Source organism: Stegastes partitus, unplaced genomic scaffold (genome assembly GCF_000690725.1).
Source record: "Stegastes partitus isolate 25-593 unplaced genomic scaffold, Stegastes_partitus-1.0.2 Scaffold697, whole genome shotgun sequence".
Lineage (NCBI taxonomy): Eukaryota > Metazoa > Chordata > Actinopteri > Pomacentridae > Stegastes > Stegastes partitus.
Window position 1 is genome coordinate 287,138 of NW_007578428.1, and position 23,346 is coordinate 310,483.

General features: G+C 41.3%; 1 protein-coding gene across 1 annotated transcript in view; it reads left to right on the forward strand.

The window, feature by feature from the left end:
- cps1 (carbamoyl-phosphate synthase 1, mitochondrial) overlaps positions 1-23,346 on the forward strand; it is a 66,497-nt gene that overhangs the window by 12,923 nt on the left and 30,228 nt on the right. The window contains exons 17-26 of the mRNA XM_008290827.1: positions 1,156-1,366; positions 2,374-2,572; positions 2,671-2,847; positions 5,096-5,214; positions 11,620-11,761; positions 12,684-12,749; positions 12,924-12,987; positions 13,347-13,528; positions 16,264-16,458; positions 19,168-19,235. Of these exons, the coding sequence (XP_008289049.1) occupies positions 1,156-1,366; positions 2,374-2,572; positions 2,671-2,847; positions 5,096-5,214; positions 11,620-11,761; positions 12,684-12,749; positions 12,924-12,987; positions 13,347-13,528; positions 16,264-16,458; positions 19,168-19,235 (1,423 nt within the window). The remainder of the gene's footprint in view (positions 1-1,155; positions 1,367-2,373; positions 2,573-2,670; positions 2,848-5,095; positions 5,215-11,619; positions 11,762-12,683; positions 12,750-12,923; positions 12,988-13,346; positions 13,529-16,263; positions 16,459-19,167; positions 19,236-23,346) is intronic.

Genomic DNA, 23,346 nt, shown 5'->3' on the forward strand with positions numbered 1-23,346 from the left:
GTTTTCACAACCAGCCCTCCATTGCTCCTGATCCATATGAACAGTTGGTCCAGTCCCGTTTGAACACGATGTCAGTTCAGGGAAACACTGCAAATACTATGGACAGGAGAGATGATGCTATGCTTTATGTATTTGTTGCTCATTGTTGTCTGTATCAGAGCATGTCTGTGCAGTTTCTGGCTATAACTCAACAGTTTTCACTACAGATGAGTCTGGACAGAAATGAATATAAACAACAGCTTCACTTGGTTGCAGCAGCATACATCTACGAGGCAGTGATTCTAGTTTTCTGCTTTGTTTCTGAGACAATGACTGTGACAGAAACAAACTCTTCTGTTTGCTTTTGTCTCAAAAAAATAAAATAAAATCACGCATTCCCTCTCTCTCTCGCTAAGGAGGGTACTTGAAGCAGGTTTTCTTGGCATTTTTGTCATGGCGAGCAGGTTGTTGAAGTTTGCCAAACCTTTCAAGGTAAGGTTTGGTAAACTCAGTAGCTCTCACAACATTGTGATGTTGTTGGAAAGCTGCTGTCCCCGTCTGACTTCTTTGTGTTGTTGTTGTAGTTTAAGAAAAGTAGTGAGCAACGCTACTTGAGCAGCAAACATAAGCATCTGGGTTCAGTTCAGTTCTGCATTCAATTCAATTCATTACGCTTTATTGGCATAAAGTGCTCCTTACAAGTTCCAAAAACGATAAACGGACAAATGTGCTGTTTGGTGTTTTTTTCTGAAAAAACAAATTGTAGTACTCTCTGGCCCTAAAGCTTCTCTCGTATAAAAAAGGATGAAAACTTTCTAGAACAAATTGTACAGACTGAAATGCCAGCTTGTTGTGCACATGTTTGTCTCTGATTCTAAGAAGTGTACAGTAACGATAAAAACTGGCATTCAGATGACACCAGCTTTGTTTTCTTTCTGTTTAAGATATTCTAAAGTATTTGGAAGAAAATACAGAAAAACCCAAACATTTAAAATGAAGATGTTTAAGGAAATGTTTCACCAGGGACGACAAGAAAACCTTTTTTTTTCTTTTTATGCTTTACAGTAAACAGATTTTCTTTACGAAGCATAACTGATGTCTTTAATATTCGCTTTCCTGCCACTTTCTCTTTAATCAAAAGTTCGAAGCTGCTCACCCTTTCTCTTCCCGCTGCAGGCGACTCCATCGTGGTGGCGCCGAGCCAGACGCTGTCCAACGAGGAGTACCACATGCTCCGCGAGACCGCCATCAAGGTGGTACGGCACCTTGGGATTGTGGGCGAATGCAACATCCAGTACGCCCTGCACCCGTCGTCCCTGGAGTACTGCATCATCGAAGTCAACGCCCGGCTCTCAAGAAGCTCAGCGCTGGCATCCAAAGCTACCGGGTGAGATAGAATATGTACAGGGACAGAGGGCACACAATGACAGTAGCCTGAAATTAGAAATTAAACCTGGTACAGAGCAGTTGTTTGGGTTCTTTAGCTGAACTAAGGCATGTAGATTTTTGTAAAATTAAATGGATGGAAAGCTTGTTGGTGAGAAGAACAGTTAGTCTGAGGGCTTAGTCGTTTTTTTTTACCAATAAAATCTGTATTTATTTATACTGCACATGAGCTTATGCTTTGGGTCTCATGTATGCAAAATGTGTGATAATATGTCATACATGTATTCATTTAACATCAATTGACAATTATTCACTTTGCTGTACAGCTTCAAGCAACATCTCATCCAGTAAACCAGAGTCCTTCCTGTAAAACTGTGGGAAGGTTCATTAGTTTCTATAGAAAAACTGACAATCTCAGTTACAGTAAAGTCCAGTCAGTGTGTCCACGGATCCAACAGAACATCACGATATGAAAAAAAGACAAAAACAGTTTGAGGGATGATTTATTAGTATATTCTTTCAGTTGATTCCTAAAACAAACACGGTGTACGTGATGCCATAAAGTAATGTCAAAGGATAGAAAAATACAGTTTAGATTGTAAACTATAACATCTTCACAACATGAATAATATCTTGGACTTTTCCAGTAGGACACAATAAAGTACAACATTTAAAAAGTACCAAGTAAGAAAATAAATAGAGTTTTAATGATGATCACTGCAGGTTGGGGATGATTCCTTGAAGAACAAGTCTGACTGACTGACTGATTATTATTGTTGTGTATATATATATATATATGTTATATTGATTTAAAAAAAAAAAAGTGAGCTTTTTACAATATTGAATTTCCCTTCTGGGATAAATAAAGTATTTTTCATTTTCATTTTTCATTTTCATTTTCATGATAGAAGATGTTTATCCGGTACAAACACGAGGTTGAAAACTTGCCCACTGTCGTCCACGATTACTTGATTTTGCTCTTCTTGTCCCTTCGTCCTTGTCTCTCAGGTATCCCTTGGCATTTGTAGCTGCTAAGCTAGCTCTGGGAATTCCTCTGCCAGAAATCAAGAATGCGGTCTCGGAGAAGACCACGGCCTGCTTCGAGCCCAGTCTGGACTACATTGTCACGAAGATTCCCCGCTGGGACCTGGACCGCTTTCAGGGCATGTCCAGAGAAATAGGCAGCTCCATGAAGAGTGTTGGAGAGGTGCGGATGATCTATGAATAAATATTCACTCACTCACTTATTCAGGATCCTGACACACCTATATCACGCTGTCACACATCCTCCTCCTCTGGATTCAGGTGATGGCAGTGGGCCGGACCTTTGAGGAGAGCGTGCAGAAGGCCTTGAGGATGTGTCATCCATCAGTGGATGGCTTCGTGCCCCGGCTGCCACTCAAGAAAGCCTGGGCCGACACCCAGGATCTGCAACAGGAGCTGGCTGTGCCCTCCAGCACTCGCATCTTCTCCCTCGCCAAGGTACATTAATCCTTCATAACGTTAATAATGAATGACACCGACTGCAGTTTTCTCATTAAAATCACATTTTGAAGTGTTACTGAAAAATTGTCCCCGCACGCCGAGCTGAGAATTCCTAACTGTGTGTGAACGCTTGTCTTTAAATTTTGATTTAATTAAACGGATGCAAAGTAGTTATAACACTTGGAAAACACGTCTAATCTGTCATTAAACGTCTGACAGTGTGGCCTTTTCAAATATGTTTAAATGTGAGCGAGGATGAATCAAAATCACACAATGTGAAATATCTTTCTTTTTTGCCACATCTGCTTTTGTGCTTTTCCAATGCAGAGCTGTTGGTCTGTAATTTTCCTCATAGAATCAGATGAAGGTGAGACGGCACTTTTACAAGCTCAGCGAGACACAGGGTCAAGCTCCATTATTCAAACACAGACATCTTGCATGAACCGTTGCAAGGTGAAAAACATCTCCTGGTCCAGCGCTTCAAGCTGCTTTTATCAACAGCTAAGAGAAGAGCAGAATGAGGTCGCGTCAGTGTCAGAAGTGTGAGCTTTGTGTCCCCACAGTGCAGATAGATCTATTTACCGAGTCTTAGAGGGAGTTCAGTGGAGGTGGGGGCAGCATTTAATGATCCACTTTAGGGAAGTCAGATTTTCACTACGCAGTTATCACGGCCCCAAAAATGTAATGATATTATTGCAATACCTGTACAGAATTTAACCAAAAGAGTATAAGAAATAAATAATGCTATCAGTCTAAATTCTCTTTATTTTGTTTATTGTGCTTTTTTCTTTTGGATGAGTGAGTCGCACTCAATATACAGACATAAGGAAGCAGTTTGTCACCGTAACTGTGTTGTATGTTGTTCCCATTTTGGAAAACCAACTTAATAGTTCCTGGAATTATATTATGTACATTAATCCAGAGGTCCCCAACCTTTTTTTTTGCACCACGGGCCAGTTTTGAGCAAGAACATTTTCTACGGACCGGCACGTAGCAAAAAATATATTATTTTTTTCTATTAAAAAGTTTCCTAAATTAATAAAATTACTTGCTAAATACGTGTTTAATTTTTCTTCTGTCTCAGTATCAAATCTCTCGTCCACTTTCCAACAAAGCTCTCCTGAGACGTTTGTTATTAATTTCGACAACCGTTAGACTGACTGCTTCGTTTAACGGATAAAAACTGAGTCAAGTGCGAAAAACAAGCACAGACGGATGCGACGGGAAGACGAGCTGGTCATTTTTCAAAATAAAACACCCTGCAGACTCGGCTGGAAATAAAAAATAAACCAATAAAATGTTTTCTTTTCTTTCTGTACCAAATGACCCATGGCCCGGTACCAAATGACTCACGGCCCGGTACCAAATGACCCACGGCCCGGTACCTGTCCGTGGCCCGCTGCATTTATCCACACTTTATCTCCAGTCGATCAAACACCAAGTCTGCTCGGTTGTCACTCCAGCTGCTGTTACTTCAGCTTAACCTGCTTACTCTCTATTATGCAACAGACTTTTGAAGGTCCAGACCATTAAGGACAATATTTCATTGTCATAATGGATAAATCATAAAAGAACAAGAGTCATGGCCATAAGCTCCCCACCTGAATAAGTATTCAGACACTAGTTATGCTGATTAGCTAATAGATAATGGAGGAAAATGAGCTACATTTAGGCGTCGCTGGTGTTTTTCAACCATCATAAGCATGTGTCTTGGTTGCACACGGCATTGTTTGCAGCATATTTAAGTGTTCGAACAGTAACTGCACTGCTAAAGCTTTCACTAAAAGCCACAGCAAGCTGCCGGTTTCTTATGGCAGCTTTTACAGTTCTAAAGACTGTTGACTAAAATCCACCCACACTGCTGGAAGGATTTCTCTGCACAGACATCTAATATAAAGATGATAAAAAGTATTTACTGGCTGTTGTCAGGGCAGAACCTCTGTTATATTACAGGTTGATGACACGGGCTGGGTTTGACACAGATTTTTAATAAAATGCCAAAGTAATGTACTGCCGCTGCAATAGATTTTACCTGAAATAGTCCTTGAAGAACGACTTGACAAAAACATAATATTTATAGCGATGTTCCAGTCCGGTGACGGGTCACTGCGCGGTTTGTAAGAAGATTTTAATCATTAGCGACTGATCACAGAATCGTGTTGAACCTATTGAATGTCTGCTCCAGGAAGGGGCATGAATGATGACCTTGATAACACCGAGTCTATTCCATGTCTTTACCTTTCAGGCTCTCCATAGCGGCATTAGTGTTGATCAGATCCACCAGCTGACGGCCATCGACAAGTGGTTCCTCCATAAACTTCACAGGATCACGCAGCTGGAGCAGCACCTGGGAACCTACAAGAGGTAACACAAGATACCCACTTCTGTAATTTATTCATATTATAGTTATGGGGTGTTTGAGTCATATGCTGTTTTTTTTAATGTGTATTAAAAATCCAAATGTGGTTTGATCTTGCTTCTCTCTTATGGCTGAAAACTATATTTATAGTTATATTTTAGTGGGAAAATCTCATCCAAATTCTCGTACTTCCAGCTATTTAGGTGTAATTTGTTGTAGCGCAGTGTGTTGACCATTAAATAATGAGCTAAATTCATAACTTTATGGAATATACTGTTATTCCTGGTCTAGTCCCCAAGCTGACTTTGTCACCTCTACCACATCTTCCGGTTGTCTCTTGTATTAGTCTTGTCCATGACTTTGTTGGTTTGCAGATGAGTATCAGAGCTTTGCTGTAGGCTTTTATAGGAAAAGCTGTATTGCTACATAGAAAGACAGACAAACCATAAACATTTATTGTAGCAGGATCTCAACAACTAATGTGGACCACAACTGACTACATGAATAATTTCTGGTGGACAAGCTATGCCCAATGTTTGGTGAAATCTCAGGAAATTTACATCAGATTTTCATAAAGTTATGAATCATAGACTGTATATAAAAAAAGAAAAAAAAAACTTACATAACCACCATGACGTCGGCCACCACTGCTCTGAAGCCTTATGGACGAACGAACAAGTAGTGGATCTGACTGAGGACACAAGGACACTACGCAGCAACACTAAAGCATATCCTACTTCATTCTCTATTTTACGCTAATCTGGACCATAAATTGCAAAGGTAACGTGATTCAGTATTAATGGAGACTTTAAACTAGTGATTGAGACCATGAACAACTCAGGAGAATGTTGACAGAGTCTAGGGACAAGCAGGGTTATTGTCCTCATGTATAATCAGCCTCATTGGAGTGCAGGTTCAAGGCACGTCTGCTTTGGCGTCACTTGTAATGCCTGGAGGCCACATTCATCTTTTATATACAGTCTATGACATGAACACATGTGGATGTTTTGCTATCGCAGCTTGTTGTGTTTTTTTTTTTCATATTGTTTCATGCAGAGTGTTTTTCCAAATCTAGCACCTGCTTACTGTTGCAAATGTTCCAATTTACATGTTTCCTCCAAACTGCACCAAAGTCCTACCAACACACGGCGCATTGGTAATTCCTGCTTCCTGCTGACACATTAAAAAGCTGCAGGCGGTGGCTCTGGGAATTGGAAATCGGTAAACATTCTCAAAGTAGGATAAAATGTTGGGGAAACTTAAATTTGTTCTTTCTAGAAATCACTGAATAAAACTCAGAAAATGTTGGTTCTCACAAATGAGACGAGCCCAAGTCTCTTCACGTCTCCGTTTCTTTTTCGCTCAGGGTTCGCATCCTCTCAGCTGCGTCCCTCTTTCTGACTCTCTCTCTCTTTGCCCTCCAGCTCTTACCTGGATAGCTCAAATCAAAGCCGTGGTGAATTATCATGGCTCAGCCACAGGTTCCCTGCTGCTTTCTTCTGACTCTGCTGTTTAATAATTAATGGCTGGCCGTCTGGTGGGCGCCCAGTGCAACATGCTGACACATGGAGGATTGTTGTAGTCTCCCCTGCCTCTGGTGCAGGGGACACTGGGATGGGCACACAACATTAAGCTGCTGCCAGGCTGATGGAGCATAGAGCTGAGTGCAGGTGGGCTTCACGCTCTGCTGGTCAGCAGACTCTTTGTGTGCAAAAGAGTGATGCTGCAGTTACGACTGAAGGATAATTATGACTGAATATGAGAAACAAAGCTTTTTTTCCCCTTTTTTTTAGAAATTTGAACAGAGTCTTGTTTAATGTTGGGATTATTGCTATCGCTGAATATATTCAGTTTGCTTAACCTTGAAACAACGGCTGTTGATAGATCACACGAGCTGCTCCCTTCAGTTCCTTTAACAACCTTCTACAGGATTCAGCTCAGGACTTTGACTTGGCCGTTCCAAAACATTAACTTAAACTTTGTTCTTGTTTAACTGTTCTTTGGTGGAAAAACGTGTGTGTTCAGGTCGTTGTCTTGCTGCACGACACACTTTGATTGAGATTCAGTTCACAGACAAATGCGGTATCTCAGTAAAGAAATACAGACTCAAGTCTTTTTGCGTAGCTTGATAGGAAGCAAGGCCCAGAGCGAAGGATGCAACATTTTGCTGATTTCCCTAACCGATAGCCTTATTATGCAGTTATTACCATAGACTGTATAAAAGATGGACGTAGCTACCGTGACGTCACCCGTTGGTTTCTGCACTGAGAAAATGAAGCCAGGGTTTTGCTACTTCCTGAATCGTCGGAGGGGGCGGGGCCATAGGAGCAGCGATTGGTCAGACGGATTGAGAGGCGGGCCCTCTCTGCCCGCCCACATTTACCGCCTTCTGCTCGCTTCCTCTGCATCGTTGCTGCCGACTGTCAATCAAGCCATCCACGCCCCTTGCCCCGCAAAATTTTGACGATTTTTTAAAAATTCAGTATTGATTTATTTTCAGATTGGCCACCTGATCTCTGGATCTGACCATGAAAACTAATAAGAAAAAAATCCTGAGCTGTAGGAATGCAGTATTTCATGATCTGTGATCACTTCTTTTCCAATTCCAGTCTATGGGAGCCAGGGCTTTGTAGAGCCAGCAGCTAGCAGATGTAGCTATTGCAGGTTTTTGACACTTCCGGGTTGGCTTCATTTTTCAGGGCCGTTTGCTATGTCCATCTTTTATACAGTCTATGGTTATTACCTAATGAACAATGTGAAATGAACCGAGTTCATTGTACTCGCTTGTTGCGATCACATGTCATACACTGTCGATATGGTGTATGTCCGGGTTAAATACTATCCATGTTGTACTTTAAGTAGTCAGTGACTTCAGATCGCATCTACTTCCACAAAAGATGAGATCTCTGACTGGGAGCTATTTAGTGTCACAGGACTCTTTCACATGGTTGAAATTTACTAGCTAAACTCCCACAATGGTCCCTGCTGGCCAACACAGAACTGACGGATGTCCAAGTGACGCCTCCTCGGGTCTCTACAGTGTTAAACAGTAAGAGGATCCACCTGGTGGCCCAACCAGGTACTACAGATAATCGACAACACATTTTAGGACATGCATGTCTTTTGCTTAAACTAATATTCATTAACATCCTCAGTCAGGGCACAGAGTCAGCCACATTTTAGCCGGAGCAGATTGGATTTAGGTCTTTGCTCAAGGGTCTAGACAAATGCAGCTTTGCAGTGCAACCTTAGCCGCTGAGCCACCACCACTCAAAAACTGGCAATTTCTGAGGAAGCTGCACCTGTGATTGCTTATTGCTGCTGCAGTTTACTTACAGTTGCTGGAGCTTGTACAGTAAAGGAGGAGCCTGCTATCAAACCTTATGATTAGCAGACAAGGTGCTTTACCAATGAGCCACAGCCACGGCTATAGCTGCTGCAGCTACCTGTAACCACTGACGAACAACTATGTGTGTGTGTATATGGCAGTTGTATGCTGGATTATAGGTTTGAAAAATCAATTTTGAAAGTTTAACTTGCACACAGCAGAATATGGCAATACATCACCTGAGGACATAGATGAGGTATACGTGAGACTTGCTTGCGAGTGTCAAATTCAAGACATCGGTTCTTCCTGTTTTCAGATTTAGTTTGTGTGTCAACATCTGTTTTTGCAAGCACATGTGGGAATATTAAGGAGCCCCTTTTCCTCACTCTCTGTTCAAACACACAAACAACACAACTTTGAGCTGTGTTTCACGTTTTATTTGTGCGCAATGGCGTATGCACATAAGTTAATGGTTTGCGAAGGATTTCCCTCCAGCTTTAAACTGCTTTTTCCAGACATAATAATTGCACACAAGACAACCGAGCTCTCAGATCAAATGCCTTTCCATCCTGTGATTCTGACTTGCTGCTCTCCTTTTGTTGTTTCTAGGGTTTGTTATTTCTCAGCAAAGCCATGTGCAGTGGGAGTTAAAGCACACTTGACATTTCCAATATTGTTACGCTATGAGGTCATAAATAATTCAGATAAGGAGGCGGGAGAGCAATTTGTGGTTTACCAGAGAGAGGGGGAGAAAAAAAAAATCCTTCCTATTGTCTCTACCTAGGGTTAAAAGAATGCTACTACATTATGGGAACTACGCTTGTTGCCTTGTTTGTGGGAGTTAGATGGTAAGATCAATATCAATTTCATCACTGTGCATTCATGTGTTCCGTTTAGCTTGGCACTGAATCAGAAAGCAAAGGGAGAATTTGCCTAGCTCTGCCAAAGGGGGCACTTTCAGCAGCTCGTCGTATTTGTACTTTGGTTTTAATATTACAACATGCACTGGAACTATTTTATAACCAGAGCTCCTGTGTCCTCACGGTGAAGTTGTCGGGTTTTTCAAATGCTTCTAACATCCAGCAGATTATTAGATGTATTGCTGGTGAGCTTTCTAGAAAACATGATGCAACAGATAGACAAGACAAACTTAAAGGGCAGAGGATAGCTTTTTAACACTGCCTCTAATCCGGTGATAAACGAGGGTTAACGTTGGTGGACAAATCTGAGGACAGCACTTCAGTGAGCCATTGATTTAAATCTTTCCTTTGTACCCGTATCAGTTGGAAATTTAAAGACCCCCAGCTGTGAAAGTGAAGCACCAATGTCTGTGTAGTGGTTTTGCTCGAAGAGAGAAATAAGCAGTCGGTGCCATTTCTGCTTCGACGCTGCAAGTGCATCAATAACAGGATCAAACACATGGATTCAGAGCGCCAGGGTTTCATACGTAACACAAACGAAGCAGCCAATCCTGTCACCTTGCTTTCCATCAGAATTGTTTCACAGTGGCTCAACTTCGTCAACATATTCTACAACGTTTGAGCAAAGCTGTGGATGAGCTGGCGTGCTGGAACAAGTGGGGGCTTCATAGATGAGCGAATTCTAAAGTCGTGCAGATTTGCATCCGAGCCAAAAGGGATTGATTGTTTTCATGAAGAAAAAAAAAACCGACACAAAAAAACTACTAAATGTGTGATTTAGATGCACAGGGATGAATTTTTATGGCCTTAATCAAAAGCCTGGAGAGGGATTTTAAACAGGAGCCTAGAATAAGCAGAGGTTCGGGGGGGGTTTGCTGCAGGACAAAAAAACATAAACTGATTGATGCCTCAGGCTTAACATTTATTTATTTATTTGTTGTTTTACTTTTAATGTTGTATTGTTTTTAATTATGCAGTACTTTTAATTATGTGCACTTTTAATAGCGACGTGTACCCGGTACTGTGGGTTGTGTGGCCATGTGTTGACGGGTCCAGTTTTGTAGAGTCAAACTTCTGAATGGGAACAACAAAGTATAAATGGGTTGTTTTTTTTAACTAGACTGGCTCATCAGAAATCACTACAGGCGGTGTGGATAGCTGGTCATCATTTCTGGTTATTTCTTAGTCAGGAATAAACTCCAGGCCTCTTGTTTACCTTAAATTTGTCGTGTCATGTGTCATAAATCAGCTTAAATTGATAGGAAATGCAGGATGCTGGAGTTTAACTGATTTAGTTTTAACGTTCTCTGCTTGTTTTTGTTACTGTTCTGTCAGTTACAGTTAGATAAGAGGAAAAGCAACAAGGACAGAATCCAGCCATTTGAAATCTATATCTTTATATCTACAGAGAGACATGAAAGTGCACATCCAAAACGGGTTCCTTGGTTTTTTATAATCTACCCTTTTCTTGTTCGGAATCACCTCTTTAAACCCAACTTCACCTCCCTGCTACTTCTTCTGTTCAACCTCACGGCTCACAATGGAGTTTTATTGACCAGCGCGGCTTCTAAACGGCTGCACTTGCCAACCTGGTGCCCTGGCAACTTTGCACATTGTTGGTCAATTTGCTGTCGATCGATCCGAGGTGGGCTGTTCCTCGCTGTCCACACCGCTGGGTCAGTCGTGACCCACTTGCTGGTTTCAGCCTTTTAGTTCAGCGGACTCGAAAAGTCACGGATGTGCGAGAGGAGACGGAGACAGAAAGGAACATTGGAATAAACACACTTGTACATCTTTATGTCGACCTCACTTTTTCTTTTATGACAAGCGTACATGTCGTTACGGTGTAAGAGGTGATTGATGGACTCTGCTAACCTCTACTTTGCAGCTGATAGTGTGTGGTACCTTTTTCCATAATGGAGGGTTTGGTTAAAATGACGAGTGCTTTTGATCCAATGCAAATGGACTGAAATATTTATGTCAGCGATCCTAATGTCTGCTTTATATACCCAGAGGGAGAAAAAAGAAACCTCCTTCAAACTGCCTAGTATTCATTTAATAAAGTTAAATTAAATTTAAGCAGCTTTAAACTGTAGACAAAGTGTGACACTGTGAATGCTTAGAGCTGTGTCATTACCATTACTTCTTGTCTGTTCCTACAGTGGCTCGGTACCCAAGGGGCTGCTGCTGAAGGCCAAGCAGAACGGCTTCTCAGACCAGCAGGTCGGTCAGATCCTGGACTCCAGCGAGGGAAAAGCCAGAGAGCTGAGGCTCAGTCATGGCATCAGACCCTGGGTCAAACAGGTGAGCATCACTGGACTCTTTAGGCCTGATGGACTGAAGTAACTGACTCTGCCTGATCAATACACAAACATGTATATCTGGCCATGACTACAAAAAAGAGGAGTATGAAAATATGTAACGGGTATAAAGGAAAAAAAATCTGTATTTTAGCAGTGCAGCTTGGAATTCAGTTGCTATTAAAATACAGCATATAAGAGCACAGAGAGCAGGAGAGAAGCAGGTTTAACGGGCCGGACACCGGCTGGGTTTGGGTTACACAGACAAGACAGCAGTCGATGGAAAGACAGTGGTGCACTCCCAGTCCCACTTACTGGTTTCAGGTCTCCTAAAATGAATAAATAAATCTTGGGGTTTGCTCCTGCAGCCCTCAACTAAATATTTGGTCGTATCTTTCACGGTTAGCAGCTCTAGAAAGTAAGTAAACCTGCTGGACTGTGAAGTGGTGACTCTTTCTGGAGCGGTGGGCAGTGAGGGGGAAGGATTATGCAAATGTTTGGTTTCTATGTGGAAACTGGATAAAATTCTCACCTGGCACTTTTTTTTTTTAAAGCTGTCGTCATCCACAAATGTGTGATTGACTGACTAACATGGGCTAAAGGTTTGAAAACAACCACAGCTATATCAGGCATAAATCCATTGTTGGTTAATACATCAATGGAGTAATATCTAGTACAAGTAATAGTCCTGCATTTAATCCTTTACTAAAAGGAACGCAGTCATCATCTAAAATCACTTCTTATGGCCAGTTATCTGAACTGTACTTGGTTCAAACTGGTTTCCACTTGGTTCCTCTAATTGATTGTTTAATTTTTTTTTTTAAAATGTAAGATGGAAATTTAAATATTTTCTGTGTGAAAGAGAAAATGCACTTTTTTTTAACAATGACCCATGTTAACCTTTTATTTTCTCTTTTGTTTTTCAGATTGACACCTTGGCAGCAGAGTACCCAGCAATGACCAACTATTTATACTGTACTTATCATGGTCAGGTATGTGGGCACTGCTAACTAAAAGAAACGGTTATTAAAGTGTACCTAAGAAAAGAATAATTAAAGGGACAATGCTGGTGACGTTCATGGAAAGATGGGTGTTAAAGAAATACTGATGTCTATTAAGAAAGAAAATCTGTACGAATGGTTTTGTCGATTCATTTCCTTCACCAGGAGCACGATCTGGACTTTAAGGACCAGGGAATTATGGTTCTTGGTTGTGGACCCTATCACATTGGTGAGTGTGACAGTAAACCTTTATCTAATTTAACTTTATCTTATTTAGACCTTTCTTTTGTAGAGTAACTTTCCAGCGCGCACACAGAGCGGACAGACAGCGAACTGAAAAGGGATATTTCTGGAATTTGACCAAAAGTTGAGTTAGAATTGCTAACTTAAACTATGAACTACTTATCAGCTCTCTTCCAGTAATGTGGAACCTTTTCCAGGGAGCAACAGGGTTCACAGGGAATTTCCACGTAAATTATACAATATACTTTGCATGGAAAGCAAATATCGGAATTACGCTGTTGTGTAATTGTCTAACTCCTGCTTATGACCAGCACACTCATATTTATCAATGGTTTGGTCCACCAGGCAGCAGCGTGGAGTTTGACTGGTGTGCCGTGTCCAGCATCAGAGCCCTGAGACACATGGGCAAGAAGACGGTGGTGGTGAACCACAACCCTGAGACGGTCAGCACCGACTTCGACGAGTGCGACCGCCTTTACTTTGAAGAGTTGACCCTGGAACGCATTCTGGACATCGCCCAGCAGGAGGTTTGGACACCACCGTTTTTTTTTCTTGTGAATATTCAAACAAAATATACATATTTGGGATTTATTTCTTTTTTTTTTTTGAATCATGAAAACAACCAGAACTTTTAAATTGTACCTCCCTTCCAGTATACTGATCTGGATCTATCTCAGCGAGGCATCAATCTATCACAGGATTAAATAAATAGCAACAACTCTATTTGTGTATTGAGTAGAATCAGAATGAAATATCGCAATGCAGTCATTCAGAATTTTTCCCATTTTGAAATACACAATACATATATGTGGAAGAAATCAATCCTGACAGCTCTATCAAAGTTGGACAACACTAGTGGACTCGAAGCAAAAGTGTTTGTCCCATATTACTGGCAGTTAGATTTATTGGTCTCAGACTGGCACACAAGCGCACACATAATGGCATAATAATTTCTCTAACTTAAGCTTTCTGATATGTTTTGACGTGACTGTACTGCTGAAGATTAATTCCAGCATTAGCAGCATGACTGTGACTTATTACCGTGGACTTCCCACAGAGCAGATGTCCACGGCGCTGGAAAAAAAATACATTCCCTGCTTTGAGTGGCATGGATGAAACATACCCAACAATATCTGAAATCTCTCTGCTTATTCTTATTTATATATAAATTCAGAAACTGGTTAAGCGTGAAACTCTTTTTTTTCCTGCCTCGTGCTCCAGAAAGATTTCGGCCTTAGAAGCAGCAGAACAAAACTCAGGTTTCTGTCTGACCAAAGCTAGAAAAACTGAAAAGGGCTGTTAATTGGGACATTTATTACGGACGACTGTAAGCTCAGCTATCATCCGAGAGCGTCTGCACTGAACAGGTGTGTGGATTCTTTTATGGGTTTTCTGACCTTTCTGTGACACTCATTGTTCTTGCCGTGCAGCTTGCAAAATAGTTTTGTAAGTAAACATATTCCTAGATGATCATGTTACATCACTGTGATGGTTTTGGGTCATTTTGTGGGAGTAACTGTTGTTTTTGTTTGTTTTTTATCTCGTTAACAGTTCTGGTGTCTGCAGTCTTTGTGCTAGTACCCTGGTCTGCATTATTTATTTTAAGACGTGTACAGTCGTGACTCAATAATCCGACCCTTAACAATCTGAAAACCTTGCTATGCGACAGGTTTTTAGGAAAAACGAACGGAACCCATAAAAAACAGCCTTAACATACCGACAGCCTTGGATTCTGACTCCAACATGACATTTAATGTCACCAATCAGGATGACGGCGTATTATCTGACTGAACAATCCCACAGATTGGCTACGTTCACACTGCAGGACTTAATGCTCAATGAGGATTTTTTTGTGAAATCCGATTTTTGTTGCGAGTTTGTTCACATTTCCAATTAAATGCGACTTGTATGTGATCTGCTGTGTGAACTTCATACGACCCAAAAGTGTCCCGCGTGCGCAGAAGAGGACACGACGATGTCACACGCAGCGAGTGTGCTCAGTGTTTGCAAAAGTATAGTGGCAGTGGTGGAAACAGAAGTGGGACCGCTATCCTAAAGTAGCATCAGCAGTCAAGTACTGCCTGTGTGTTCCAGCCACTTCCTCCCCATTGGAGCGCTCCCCCGGGGTGGAAGTGGCCGGAACGTGCACAATTAGGCATGAAATCCAGCGATGCATAGTGTTCTAACAATACACTAGTTAATATAACAACTTTAAACAATGAATATTAACAACAAGTTGCCCTTCAAGCATCAAGCTCTCCTTGTTTCTCGACCTCTGTCTTGACAATCCGACAGCCTTGCTATCCGACATAAATGAAGGTTTTACATTTAGTGTCGGATTATCGAGTCACGACTGTATCACCAGACTTCAGGCTGTGCTTGACCTGGAACAGTATTAAGATGGGTGGCACATGTCAAAGAAACAAAATGCAAAGGACCCGAAGTTTCTGAGCATTGTAACGAGGTGTTATTTATTTCACACGAGTGTTTTTAAAGCTGTAGCTGATCAGCGTACACAGTGTTCTGTACTGGCTGGCTGCAGCTAGTCTGCGCCATGTGTGGAGCCCAGCTGACCCTGATCATGTCAAAACACGTGCAAGGGCACTATTTTCCTGATATTCTCCGTGTCTCGTGTTTGTCGGTGCCTGTGTGTTTATGTTGCGCCGCGTGTTTGCCGACTAATGTCCACCGACTTTGGCTTGCAGAGGAATTGTAATCCAGTTAAAGTTGCGATGGGATCAGGGTGTGATTAAGTGTTTGTTTGTTCAGGGAGATAGCATTACCATCAATCCCTCTCTCACGGCTACAGTCCCCTCTTGCTTTGTATATATGTGTGTGTGTGATAAATATGGCATTAGAGCATGGAGATAAACCCTGGACAGGAGAGCAGGCCCATGAATAATGAAGAGACACAACCTGGCATTGCCATGGAAACAGCATCCCCCTTGGATCAGCTAGACAGGAAAAGGAGCTGCATGCTGTTATTAAAAGGAGCGCACACACTTGTTCGCACACACACACACACCTTCTCTGGTGATAACTGAACCCGTGGTACCACCAAGATCAACTGTTTGTGTTTGCCTCATATTTTCTCTGTGTGATCAGCGGTCACAGTGACTGGAAGCGGTCACAGGTTTCACGCTGTAAATCTTGGCCGATGGCCCCGTGGCGGGTAACTCTGCTCTTCCCTTCGTCTTCTAGCATTCCACTAGATTTTTATCTCTTATTTATATTGCACGTTCTTCTTCTTCTTCCTCTCCAGGGTTGCTCCGGCAGCATCGTGTCAGTGGGAGGTCAGATTCCCAACAACCTGGCCGTCCCCTTGCACCTGAGCGGGGTGAAGATTCTGGGGACGAGCCCTCTGCAGATCGACCGGGCCGAGGAGCGCTCCGTCTTCTCCAGCATCCTGGATGACCTCGAGGTGGCCCAGGCCCCATGGAGGGCCCTGAGCTCGCTGGTAAGAGGATGCATAAATAATGAATAGTTAAAGTGTTATTGTCATGTAGTAACGCAATAATAATGATAATAGCTCTGATGATGTGTGAAAAAACCTTTTAAATAGCTACTGAAGAAGTGAGGCAAGACCTGAGCACCAGGATGCTACGATTGTTCCCCATGAAGTCTGAAAACTAAGTTCAGTTGCTTTGACTGTTGATGTAATTTTGCAAACTGAGAAACGGTATCGCTAATCTAGAGCCTAGAGACGAATTCAGGATGACTGGAAATGTTAGTTTGACAACAGGAAAACCACATCTTCTCTTTAAAGACATTCCTCTGTGCATTATTTTAATTTTATAATAGATTTTTTTGTAGATAAGACAGTTGTAAATTTTATATTTAGCACTACTTCTACTTCATCCCGGGTCTGTTTTTGCTACACTTTATGCCTTTGGGGGATAAATTAAGGAATTTTTGTTCAAAATGTACGTCAACAATGCACGAGTTGTCTGATGCCTCCACTTTGGGGCACTTTCTTTTCTATCCTACTCAACCGGCTCCTGGCGACATCTGAATGAGGCGCTGGCTCATCCCTCTGTGGAACATATGGGCCACTGAAACCTATCTGACTTCTGTTGCTAAAATACGTCTCTTCCATTTCTGCTGCTCATGTATTCAGCAACCACCGAGGAGCGATTATCTAGTACACACACAGATAAGGTTCTGTCTCTCTCCAGAGTCTTTCTACGTATTCTATTTCAATGCCAATCTTGAAAAAAAAAAAACAGTTTGTTTTTAATGGGCTGGAATAACTTAAGCAGAGCCGTAGGGAGACGCTTCTTTGCGTCTCTGGGAAGCTATTTCGTGTTTGTAAATCGTACTTCACCTGGCGAGTGAACGGTGGGTAATGAGAGAGAGGAAAAGGCCAGACCTGCAGAGAGATGGAGAAGGGAGAAAGAGCGATGATGATAATGATGATGAGGAGGAGGAGGAGGAGGAGGAGGAGGACATGGAGCCTTTCTCTCGCTGCTAGACTCCGTCCACAAATCCTACTCCTTCCTCTTTCGTTCCTCATGTAGAACCGAAGGTGGTTGGGGTGGGCGTGGGGGGAACAATTGAACGGAGATGAATCAAAGCTGCACTTTGGGACTGTTGGTGCACTTATATTCTCCCTTTTACTCCAATGATTTGCTCTGTTCTCTGCAGATGTTGGAGAACCCCCCCTTCCCCCTTATTCAGGAGGTCTTTAAATGTGTGTAGTTAAACTGAAAGGGGGTGGCTTGATGTATGAAAGGCTTATCACGACCAGGATGAGGTCAAGTGCAAACAAGCCCTTCTTTTGATATCTTTGTTTTCATCTCAAGTGGCTGTAATCATGTAGCTTTCTCACATTATGCTCCTCCCATATGGATAAATACTCAGAGAGAAGCTCAGGCTCGTGAAGAATGAGAGGCCACCGATGGACCAAGCTGGTTTGAAGAACTGTTTTTTTTTTGTGACTTAAATCCTGTGCTTTTGTGTTGGTTACAATGCTATTTCTTCTTTGTGTGCCTCAAAAAAGGACTCTACCTCAGTGACTGTAAGTCTCGGAGCAATCGGGGCGCCAAAATTGTGCCATTTCATCGGTAACAGCAGTAACACAGGCTGGTTACATGCTGGTGTTATGTCTGAATACAGTCATTCAGTGGCTCAGGAGATTTATTGTACAAGCCAGACATTAGTGTGTTTGATTGAGGTTATCTGGTTTTTATTTTTTGCCATTTTTAATTCAATAAACATGTATTTATTTGCTGTGCATCCTCCAACATAAATACATTTGTAATATACAGTCCTGACTCGATAATCTGACCCTTAACAATCCTAAACCTTGCTATCCGACAGGTTTTTAGGAAAAACTCATAAAAACAGCCTAAACATACTGACAGCCTTGGATTCTGACTCCGACATGACATTTTTTGTCACAAATCAGGATAACGGCGTATTATCTGACTGAACAATCCCACAGATTGGCTACGTTCACACTGCAGGACTTGATGCTCAGTTCAGACTTTTTTGTGAAATCCGATTTTTTTGTGAGTTCGTTCACATTCGAATTAAATGCGACTTGTATGTGATCTGCTGTGTGAACTTCATACGACCCAAAAGTGTCCCGCATGCGCCGAAGAGGACACGACGACGTCACGCGCAGCGAGCGTGCTCAGTGTTTAGGGAAGTAAACATGGATGGTAACGGTGGAGCGTATCTGCCACTCCCCCGCCGCCACCAATGGAGGAAACAGAAGTGTGGCCGCTAACTAAACTAGCATCAGCAAGTACTGCCTGTGTACTTGGCCTGTGTTCCGGCCACTTCCACCCCATCTGAGCGCTCCCCTGGAGTGGAAGTGTCCCCAGATATTCATCATTAATTGGGCCCAAATATCCGGAGCCCAGAAAGTGCTATTGGGACCAGCCATACTAGTTATTATAACATCTATAAACACTAAATATTAACAACAAATGAACCTTCCAACATCAAGCCCTCCTTGTATCTCGACCTCCGTCTTGACAATCCGACAGCCTTGCTATCCGACATAAAAGAAGGTTTTACATTTAGTGTCGGATTATCGAGTCACGACTGTACACAGATAATGTCACTGGAACCTAATGTGTGTTTTTCTAACGTGTGTCAGATTATTCTTGATGATATCTGAATTCACCATATTAACATCGGCTCTTTTTCTCCATCACAGGAAGACGCCTTTGCCTTTGCCAACCAGGTGGGATATCCGTGTCTGCTGAGACCCTCCTATGTTCTCAGGTAAGTTTCACCAACCAGCGTGGCTACGTGTGATTTCTGTCACTGAAGCTGCAGCAGATTTCTGTTCATATCAGTGGCATCTCTGATTCACTGTAACACCTTAATCAATAACAACTGAACACATTGTATGCAATTAGTTTGAATTGTTTTAGAAGTACAAACTGTGCGATGACAAACAGTCTAATCAGAGGTAGTTTTCTTGTTCCACACTTCCAGTCAATGGAGTACATTAACAAATCCAGTGGAGAGAACGGCGCAGGGAGAGTCGGCTGAGGCATGAAGGGAAAATCGATGTAATTTCTTAATAAGTAATTCACAGACTAATTGCTGACTGAATAAAATATATTTTTAGTTATGATGATTAATGAACTTAACTTACACAGACGCTCGTGCAGTACCGCTCTCGGCCAGCAGATGTCATGATTCACCCTGGATTCAGCAGGGTCACTGAGAACTCATGATGTATATGGAGTTTTAGGCAATTTGTGTTTTTACATTCAAACCGTGATGTAGTTTTCAAAGAGAGCTGCTGTGTGTGCGCGCTGCAGGGAAACAGTGGGAAACCTTGAGTGTTGGACACTAAGTAACATTTAAAACCAACAGACTTCAGAGTGATTTAATTCACACACGCAAGCGGTTTGGTATTTAAATAAACTTTAAAAGAGAAATAATGGCACCACGTTGAAAGGAGAGGAGAGACAGACAAGTAAACAACTGGATTTTCTCCTTAATGTAAATCCAGAAAGGATTGCATTTTTAGTTTAAAAAAAAAAAAAAGATTAATGGCACACCTGGAGAGAACTTGACAACAACATGGGGCCATGAGTGTGGCAAAAGCAACACAATCTGCTTTTCAGAAGGGAAGTGCAAGAGACACCAGAATGGCCAGCAACAGACATGGTTCAAGAGTTTGCAGGGGCAGGTGGGAAAAAATAATTATATATAGTCACAATTTTTTTGATTTCAATGCAGAACCAAAACATACAGACATGACCGACTGGAGCTGATAAGTACCAATCACATAGAGGGCTGATTTAAAGGACAAACTCACGACAGTAGGTAATTTGTCCACTGACTAGCGTGAAGTATTTTCCATTGTTTAAATCAATGCTGGGTGCAAACCGAAGATGTGTGTCTAACTCCGTTTCATGGTCGACTTTTAGAGACATAAGTCTGTGCAGCAGAAATTAAAGCTGCAGTAGGCAGAAATCCGGAGCAGGTGAAGAAAATGTACAGCCCTCCTCCTCCTGCTGCTGCTTTTCCCTCACAAACTTGTAAATACAGAAATAATTTTATTTTGGGTAAATTAAGAAAACGTGCCACTGGAATAAAGATCAGCAAAGAACTTGATGTGCATGTTATGTCAGTCCTCAAAGGTTTTGTCCAAACTCCAGGATTTAATTAGAGATGTCCTGATCTCATCTAATTAAGGAAGTTTTTAAACGCTCAGTATCGACACAAACCGAAGCCTGATCCTGTGTTTATGTCTGTTGTGACAAAGGTGACATAAATTTGAATAGTTTTCCCAACAAATTTAAGATTATCAAGTAATAATTTAAGAATTTATAATTCACAGAGAGCTCACTAGACATTTGTACTATGCTGGTGTTGTTTGAAGCTGTTATATTGGAGTATAAGAGTGGCATCCTAGTTGATCCTGGCCTGATATAACCTGTGCACTGCCTGGAGGTCATTAAGCATCACAGAAGACTTTGGCCTCTTCTGGTCAACACAGAATCAAACTGTAAGATACTAGAGCTACTTAACAATACTTAAATTGTGCATTATCGAGGAAAAGAATGTTAAAATCCTTCTTATGTCATAATGAGATTGTAATCCTGTCTGAGCAAATGTTAATTTGGACTGTGACAGATATATATGGTGAGGTGTGACACATTACAAGGTGTTAATCTGATACAACCGCCACCTTCACAAGGTGTGAAGCTCACATTCTTTAACGCCGTAACCATCAAATGGTCACACCAACATTTTCATTCAAACACATATGAAGAGGTGTGATACATCTGTTGTCATGTTTAACAGTCACACAAGACTGGTACAAATACTACATATATATGAATGATTTAATTTGGTCTGGGTGAAATCAAAATTATTTTTTTTAATTTTTTTTTTTACTTTTTTAAAATTTTAATTTGGACTGTGACTATATATACAATTAAAACCAGAAGTTTACATACACTGTATTAAAAACAAAACAATATAACATCTAATAAATAATGCTTGTAATCCTAAACAGGAAAAGTTTAGTCTGATTTAATGTCGGATAGTGAGGAAATAAGGTTTTATGTCTTTTTCAACAGTGTATGTAAACTTCTGGTTTCAACTGTATTTATAAATGAATTGAAATAATCTTTTGACTATATTGGAGATTTTATACTGTACAATAGTCCAGTCCAAGTTATGTTCACTTTACAACAATACTATGACAGTTGCTTGTACAATTCCATTTGTTATGTAGTCGACAAGAGACCGAACAGTTGGANAGAAAATTAAACAGAGCACATGGAGCCATCGTAAAACGGGATGTATGTTGGCAGGATGGTAGCAGATTAAAGTTTGGAGCTGCCACCCCACTAAAAATTTGAATACTGTTGTTTGTTGACAACTGAGGAAACTTGTGGTTCTAACTAAAGGATATAATAATACTGCTTAACTTGTGAAAAATGACTTTGGAATGAAAATTAAAATGCACTAAAACGGATAAAGGAGTCTGGCAAGAATACACATCCATATGCAATAGGGCTGCAAGATACAGGACGACATGGGGTTGTTTAGTTTTTTTCTGCATGCAGCAGCCAAGTAAATATAACTTACCAACAGCAAGGTGTAGCATGTGGCCAGAGTTCTGCAGTCTGGTCCATTCTTCAGGGCAGCAGCCTTCATGATGATGGTACACAGATACAGCCAACGTTTCTCTGCAACGTTCTCGCTTGTATGATCATTTCATTTGTGAACAGCTACTTTCAAGTTGTTATTCCTCTATTACAAAAGTCAGACTTGGTGTAGAGCTTCGTTGTCCAGCTGGACCACAAGTCTCTGGCAGCTTCATTATATTCCACGTCTGACGGCTCTGCTTCAACTTGAGAAAAAGGGGCACGTGATGATATTGCACGCCGCTCGTAAAGCGACCGGATCGTGTTTTTCAAACCCCGGCACCTGTGTTAATTGGTATCATGTCTTTTGGGAGGTTACTGCATCGGTGATTTCTCTGCTGTTGGAAACTTTTCTCATATACTTTAACACTGACAAAGACATCCAAATAGTTTTTTTTTTTCTTCTTTGGATGGCATTTAGTTTCAGATACCTCATGCAGGGGCCACAATTGCACAACACAGCCGACAGAGCGCCTGCTCTTGTTCAACATCATCCTTCCTCTGTGGCTGAAATATTTCTACACCGCTGACTTTTTTTCTTACTGAAAATAAGAAAACTCAGTCAATGACAGAGGCGTTAAATTGCAGTAAATTATATCAGACAGACTTCTCTTGTAAATGAGTTTTGGAAAACGAGAACAATGCCAGTTTTCTTTTTGTACCAAACACCAAATAGAGTTGTAGCATGAGGTTTTAAATTTAACTTTTACTTCATCTTACACTTTGTGTGATGTGAGGACAGCACATGGTGTGATGCCAAAATGATGTCAAGTGTGGCCCAAGTTTAAATTTGACATGACCTGCAACGGACACTGGTAGTAAGACCGGACTTCACCTTCAAAAATAGATTATTTATTGGTGCAGTGATGCCCAGATACACAAATTAGTGATCTAAAAAGGAAGTGTACTCACAAGCAGCCTCAGTCATTGGAAATAATTAAAACAATTTGAACTGAATTGTCAAATCTACTCAGAATGTGAAAGAAAAAGAACAAGAAAAAAATCCAAATTACTGTTAATGTGAACAATTAAGCAAGTGGGAGATGAAATGTTCACCAAAAGGCATGAAATTACAGACGACACATTCCCTTTACATTTTAAACAAAGTCATTTTTCCATTTCATCTTTTACATTTTTAAAATAACAGAAAAAGGAAAAAGAGCAGCAAAAGTTTGGCCACCTTGCGTAGTGAATACCTAGCAGCACCCCCTTTGGCA